Raw genomic sequence first — 7,925 nt, 5'->3', positions numbered from 1 at the left:
CCAATTGAGCATCTCTGGAGAGACCTGAAAATGACTGTCCACCAACGTTTACCATCCAACCTGACAGAACTGGAGAGATCTGCAAGGAGGAATGGCAGAGGATACCCAAATCCAGATGTGAAAAACTTATTGCATCTTTCCCAAAACGACTCATGGCTGTATTAGATCAAAAGGGTGCTTCTACTAAATACTGAACAAAGGGTCTGAATACTTATGACCATGTGATATTTCAGTTTTTGTTTTTCAATAAATATGCAAACATTTCTAAATTTCTGTTTTTTTCTGTCAAGATGGGTTGCAGAGTGTACATTACTGAGAAATAAAATGAACTTTTTTGATTTTTGGAAAAAGGCTGCAATGAAACAAAGAGTGAAAAATTTAAAGGGGTCTGAATACTTTCCGTACCCACTGTATCAGCAGTGTCAAACCAACTATCCCTCCTTTTTAACATTTACCTAAAGGAGCATGCATTTTCTTCCGCTTTAACTTAAACATTACCCAAATAAAACAATATAGCGATTCTCTCAACCAATCTCACTTGAACCACATATACTGTAGTTAATTGTGTAAATTATTTCCATGACTTTTCCTACACTTTCTGGGTTTAATTATTTTCTCAAAACATTTCCAGGCCAGGAAATAGCTAATTTCAAATTCACTGACTTTTTTCAGGTTTCCCATAACCATACAAACCACGTTTAATTGGTCTCCCCTCTGTGGTACCGCCACACAGAAGAGAATGTCATTGTTAAAATGAAATCCTCATCAAATTCTGACTATGTGACAAAAAGAACATCCTGCTTGTCTCACTGCTGCGTACTTGTGTGAGTCAGTGGTGAATAAAGATGCTTTCCTTAGCTCTTACCTGGAGTGTTGAGCAGTCTGGACATGCGACAGCTATAGGCGATTCGCTGCTCACAGTATTCTGCACTGGTGGTGATGGCTGTCACCTGGAAACACAAGCATGGATATGTCTTTATTTGATATCATTCAGCAAGACAGGACAATTCCAAGCAAAATGAAACAAAGTGCACTGTAATGTTGTTTTAATTTAGCTTCCTGTGATTTATAGAAGCTAATAAAGTGACCCATACACATTAATTAATACATAATTACAGGATGGATATGCTACTGTTCTTGTACACACTGCAGGTAAAACTCCTGTCTCTCTTTATTGGAGCGCTGAAATCTGCAAAATTCACTCAAAGTTTGCCTCAGACTGAGAGTGACAACTGGCTGTCGGGGAACATAACTTGAAAAAGCTGGCTTGTGTCTACATGTGACTTGTAGAACCACTTACCAGAAAGAAAGAACAAGGTATGGTGTGGGAGAGAAGATTCAGTGGGAGTAGTATGTAGCAAAAAACAGACAATTGGAAGAAAGATGAGGCAAAGCGCTCGTTATGTTAGATTACCACTGTGCTTTTGAACAACGTAGGACTGAATACGATGCTGCTGATGGCATAGGTTTGTCAAAACAGTGACAGCATAATTATCACCATGGTTACATACGCTTATCCTGTGTATTTATGGTCTTGACGTGATATAGGGAGAAATGAAACACTTAACTCTCATTGCCCAAGACTGTAGAAAGATGGGTGATTACCAATATTAACAATAACAAGCAAGAATTTCAGAATGTATCGCAAATCGATCTGATTTCTTTGATTATCTTGCTCAGTTTAAGGATATATAAAAAACCTTAATCCAACCAGTTACTAACTCTTGCTCTGTCTCAGTTTACTTGATTTATAAACTATTGGAAAATGGCAATCAAATTGCACTAGATTCTCAAGAGCACTCTGCAAGCTCAGTTGTGACCAATACATTTTCAGACCAAAAATGTTGAATGGTTAGTTGCAAAGCTTCAACTAACCATTGACACTGATGACTTAATAAGTGGAGTTTGCCTCCTGAACCACAGTGTGTGGCATTGGAAAAGTGACAATTACACTCTACTTCGTGTACACTGTTTATTTAATCTGCAGTTTTTGGGAAGTCCAGACTGAGGTTTTGATGTGTGACTGATAATTAGGCATATTCACCACCCACACCCACCCACACCCACACACCCACAAACACCTGAACCACATTTCTTTGATTACCACACATTTATAAAATAAAGTAAAGATGGAGCTAAGACATGGTGATGTTTTGGTGAGGCCTAGACCAGAACCCAGACCAAACCTAGGAGTCTATGTTAGACTTGTCAAGTCTGGTGTGTGTGTGTGTGTGTGTGTGTGTGTGTGTGTGTGTGTGTGCGTGTGTACATATATATATATATATATATATATATATATATATATATATAGTAACAGTGTTGATTTCCCCATCCCATTTGAAACCATATTTTGTGGATGTAGATATGGAGTTTCTTTGCATGAAAATAAGAGCCTGATGGCTACAATTTTGAATACCTAAAAATATTTATTTTACCTTTATTACCTTTATTTACCTTATTGTACCTTTTTTACATTGTATTTTCATATAAGAATAACATATCACCTACACTGAAAATCAGTGTATGATGGCAGGCATACATTTTTACCAGTTTTTGTCTTGAATTTAAGAAAATCTAAACTCAAATGTTGTAACACAAGACTACCTATACATAATGTATGCTAGTGTGTGTGTGCGTGTGTGCGTGTGTGTGTGTGTGTGTGTGTTACCTGGTCCATAGAGGCACTGTAGTTAACCTGTAAGACAGTGCGTCTCTCTCTACTGGAGCCAGTCACTGCGGTTTTGGGTGGCAGACTGTTCATTACTGTTGTCCACACTTTGTCCTCTAAACACACAAACATGTTAGCATGTTAAGATCCGTTCTTTCACTGCAACAATTAACAGTAACTTGTATTATTTGTTTAATCTCTTAAGTAATTATACACAGATTACACACATGCACACAAACAGTAGATTCACCCACATACTGATTTATTAACGCACGCACGCATAACAGTTTTTCTGTGTAATCTAAGTAACAGCTATGAGAGTGCAGGGTTTAAAAGACACTTCTGTGCGGTTAAAGCATGAGCCAGTCCCTCAGACATCTCGCTGTTCATTCACTATCAGTCATGGAATGTGTGTGAGTATTTCATGTCTCTGAGGTGTGTGTATGTGCGGGAGAAAGAGAAACTTTTAACATTTCTGAGGTATGTGAGAGTGTGCTATTCAGCGTGACTAAGGGGCTAGCCAGCGGAGTGCAGTGACATTTCATTAAAAGTCTCCCCTTTGCTCTGCTTGCGTGCTCTGCTGTTCCAGACTATTTACTTACTCCAGTCTGTGTATGTGTGTGCTTGTGTTGGTATGTATGTGTGTGTGTCTGTGTCATAAGTGTCACTCAGACCGTTGGAGCACTCTTAGGTTTGCAGTTTTCATAACAGGTCATTTTCAAATGTGCTTGTAGTGTGTGTGTGTCTGTGTACTGTATGTGTTTGTCGTGGTGGCTGCTCTTCAGAGTTAAATGTCAGTAGCTGTGACTGCATCACCATGGAAACCCAGGTATAGTAGGTTAAGAGTGCTACTGTCTGAGGTTAAGAATAAGAAAGGATGGAGAGTTTTCTTCCCTCACAAGTCACTGGGGGCTAGACGGACACACACACACACACACACACACACACACACACATACACACAAAGCAGGTGCAGCACAGATGAAAGCACACACAGACACAGAGCAGTGATTTCAGGTGGCTCTCCCACACACACCTGTCATGTTGCAATTGACTTTGAAGGGGCCAAGGGGTCCGCTGCTGTCAGGGTCGATCCAGTAGGTGTCAGAGGACCTGCCCAGATGCTTATAAGCTTCACATGATGGCTCATAGATAGCTGTGGGTGGGGTAAGGGCAAAGAGAAATAAGGGGACAAATGAGCAGTTAGAGGAGGAAGAAACAAGACTAAATAATTCATATCCATATCGTACATCAGACCAAAACATTAAAAAATCAAATATTGGACATGGCTTTTATTGTATTGTTTACAGGTGGAGGTCAATACAGTAACCCTCTCATAGCCATTTTCTGCAATCTTGGGTTAGGAATCACAGCGCAATTTATGATAAACTACGACCATCCGCTGCCCACAGTTTGACAATAAAGATGATACACTTCCCCAAAGACAGCCTGCAAATTCACACCTTAATATATATTTTACAAAAATGGATCTGAAATAACACATCAATGTCCATAATGGTTTTCTTTTCCCCTCCTTCCAGAAGGCAATTTCATGTGGTTGCCAGTCTCTTTTCAGTGCCTGTCAAGAAGTGGTGTTTTGTCCCACACACTCTAGCAATCCACCTGACAACATATTGATGGTGTGTTTGCGTTGATCTACACACAGATAGACAGACATAGGAGGAAGGGAGAAAGAATTGCACTTCAAAGAGAAATGAGAGAGAGTGACTCAGAGTAAAACTTCCTTGATTAAGGCAAGAGCATTCACAGGCTTAAAACTGAGTTCAAAGCAAAAAACAAATCTATTGTTTCTTCTGTTCCTTAGTTTGCTTAGTCCTAGCTCGTTATTACCATTCTCCAATCTCCTTTCTTTTATCCTTCTTTTCTCTTTTCTCATTATATCCTCTGGCTACTTCCCTATTGCTCTTTTTCTCTTTGATATTCCTCTGTTCATCCAGGAGTTTTGTGATGCAGTTGGTTACTGAGAGAACGTGCTCTTCAACAAAACCACTGTAGGGAGGACATGACCCTGCTGAACCGTCTCACTAGGATCTGCAGAGAACTCGACAGGATTGTGGAGGCACTGCTTCTGGTTTAGAGCCATTGGTAAAGGCTGTAACATAGATGAAGCTGAATAACCAGCACTTCCATGAGGAGTGTTTCACAGTGGTGGGACACAACAAACAGATTCAAAGGATAACAAAGATAGTAAGAGACATTGCTTGACATCGGCCAATTTATTTTCAGAGTAAAGTGCATAAAATACCTAGATAAAAGCAATGCACCTTCTAAAAACACTTATTACTTATTAGTTGGGCAACTCCCACAATCCCCTGATTTGCCCGCCATCTCCAGGTTACTGCTCTGTCTACAGCCATCTCTTATTATTGAATTAGTCCTTTCATAAATATTGATCAAACACAGATTAAGACATCTCACACTAGACACCCTTTGCTAATTTTTTTTATCTATTGTTCATACTTGATTCCTATTTATGCTCAAACTCATCTTTCTGTCTGTGAAGCCATATCGTGAACAATTGTCTTTTTCACTCACTTCATTTTTTCAAATTTTTCTAACTCTAATTTCCATTTACTTTCTTTATATTAAATCTGTTGTTGTATGTTGAACATACACAATATTGCCAAAACCTTTTCCTTCTCATCCCCTCTTAAAAGAGAACAACATTTGAGGCACATGGGGGGTGGGATGGCATTCTCAAATTTGTAAGCCTTGAAAAACAAAAAAACTCTTTGGCCTTTTCTCTCTTTCTGACTATGCTCTCTTTGGGCGCTTGTGCTTTTGGTCGAGTTGCCTATTCTCAGACCAGAACCAAACCCATAAAGCAGTCAGAAAAGCCTGGCCTCTGAACACTTCAAAAGTTCATCTGTCCCTTTGCTGAGGATTGGAGCTTTGGAAGAAGAAACAGCGTAATCACTCAAAGGCAAACGAACAGGGGAAGGCCAAATCACACAAACACACACGGAACAAGGAAATGAGAGGGGGAAAAACACATGGGCAATAACACATAACTGCATGGACAAACACACACACACACACACACACACACACACACACACTCACATACTTACAAGTGTGGCAAGTGGCTCCAGTGTATCCTGTTCCGTCACAGGTACAGCTGAAACTGTCCCAAGTCTGTTTACACCGGCCGCCATGTTCACAGTGATTAGGCATGCATCTGGAGAAAGAATGAGGAAGAGTAGTTTTAAACATTTGCATGACATGCAATGCCTTTTAAAGAAGGGAAACAATTATATGTCTGCTAAACCTTATCTAGAGATCAAGACATTCAGATAATTATAGTTAAAAAAGAAATACCTTTGACCATCAGTGTGTCTAATGGGTCAATTACTGTATTTTAAACACTGTATATTGACTGGTTAATGCAAAACATGCATATGGTATTGAGGATCATGTTGAGTGAAACCTTCAGAATACTCCTGTCTCCCCCTCTGTGGCACAGAATGGATCAGAGTATCCTAACATTCCTGGATTTTGTGTAAAACAACGGTACTGTAGGAAACAGTATGACCACTATGAATACTTACATGTTAATGTAACCTTATACATTGAGAAGTTCTTTTACTACACCCAGTGATGAGTGCTAATATGTCAATTAATTAAATATAGCAATCAGAAAGCCCACCTGCCACCTTCAGCTATGACATGGATAAGGAGCCAGATGGCTGCTTACTCACTGTGAAAGCATTTCTTTTCTCTCATTTGTGGCCCTTTGTTTGCATTAAGAATGACTTTATTTATTTCAACATCAAAGAATGTTTTCAGAGTGGATAAATATGAAAAGTTGCGGTTGAATTAAAAAGTGTGGAAGAGAAAAGAAATTTGACACATGTCGGCACAAGGATTGCTCACTTTGGACGTCAATAACTGACTACACTTTTACTGATCATTAGAGCTTTTGATTGAACATGTCAGTGCAGCACAGGAATTACTGGCCACTTTGGTTAACAGGAAGCAATCATGAGCTGCAAAAAATCTTTTTTTGTACTCAATACAATATGTGACAATACAATACAATACATTGTGTGGCAACAGTAATAATATGTCAAAGAAAACAAATAAATTGCTTGTCTGCCAATATGGAAACAATGTAAGTGTTCATGTAATGCAGAAGGTGACGTAATTGGGGTTGATCCTGCTTAATGTCTATGCAAATCATGGTTGTAATGCACACGTTTGTATTTGTTAAAGAAAAGAAGAGGAAGAATTGTATTGTCACAACTCAGTATCCTGATTTAAAAAAGGATGGAATAAGGAATGTAATGCAAGTAAACAGTGTTATCCTCATCATACAGAATTAAGCACATAGTGTTAAGACATCACTCTTTTTTCTTGTTGTTTTTTCTCAAATCCTGAATACATCACAGTTCTGCAGTTTGATCTGCCTGTGATCTGCCCGGCCTGGGGATAGCGATCCCAAGGCACAATGGTCTTAGAGCTTGGGTTTCCAAATACAAACACGCACTCATGTACTTAAGCACAATTTATGTGATTACAATATTGGAGTCTGATTATTTGAATGCTTGATGATTATGAAAAGGAATTTTAAGAGGAAAGCAGCTGGATGAAAAACAAACACTGACTCATAAGAGCTGCGGGGGTCCGTTAAAATGCACAGTTCTTCTTTAGTCATGTAGGGAGTCGGCAGTTAAGCAGCTGGGGGGACAAGGCGGTCACCGTTGTCATAGCTCCAGTAACTACGAAGCTGACATACAACTGTGGGCTTGTTAGTTCACTGACAGCGGAGCGTCTCAAAAGTTGCTTTCGTACAACCGCCCTGACAACCGTCTACCTGCAAGAGCTTTTACCTGCCAGAGTTTTTAAAAGCAGCTGGCCAAAGCCAGGCAGTTACTGCCAGAAGTTCAGCATGGTGACTCTGTGCAGCAGAGCGTAACATGTGCACATTCACGTGGGAGTAAACCATTTCATACCCCTACCGCCATAATGGAATTGGATGGAATTCCCCTCTGCTGCCTTCCCTAATTGAAATGACTGGAGGCAATGAGTTACCGTGCAGTGGTGAGAAAGTCCCTTAATTGTAAATAGTATCTTTGTATATTAGGACTCATTTGCACTTACATTTATTTTTGCCGTGTAAATAAAGTGTGTTTTGTAAGCTGTCAACCCACATTAACCTACACTTGTACTTTCTTACTCTCTAATTAAAGTAAGGAAGTACAGCAAAGGTTACAAGCGTTAAAGAAGCAATAAAGTGC

General features: G+C 39.5%; 1 protein-coding gene across 2 annotated transcripts in view; it reads right to left on the bottom strand.

Moving 5' to 3' along the window:
* The window catches only part of cntnap2a (contactin associated protein 2a), a 322,443-nt gene that overhangs the window by 107,044 nt on the left and 207,474 nt on the right, over positions 1-7,925 (bottom strand). For both annotated transcript variants that reach the window (XM_034861583.1, XM_034861584.1), the window contains exons 12-15: positions 5,760-5,866; positions 3,704-3,823; positions 2,669-2,784; positions 866-950 (exon numbers count right to left, since the gene is read on the bottom strand). In XM_034861583.1, coding sequence (XP_034717474.1) covers positions 866-950; positions 2,669-2,784; positions 3,704-3,823; positions 5,760-5,866 — 428 coding nt within the window. The remainder of the gene's footprint in view (positions 1-865; positions 951-2,668; positions 2,785-3,703; positions 3,824-5,759; positions 5,867-7,925) is intronic.

This window comes from Etheostoma cragini, chromosome 22 (assembly GCF_013103735.1).
Source record: "Etheostoma cragini isolate CJK2018 chromosome 22, CSU_Ecrag_1.0, whole genome shotgun sequence".
In the NCBI taxonomy this organism is placed as follows: Eukaryota; Metazoa; Chordata; class Actinopteri; order Perciformes; family Percidae; genus Etheostoma; species Etheostoma cragini.
The sequence above is the reverse complement of the archived record's forward strand: the minus strand, read 5'-3'. Positions and strand labels throughout refer to the sequence as shown.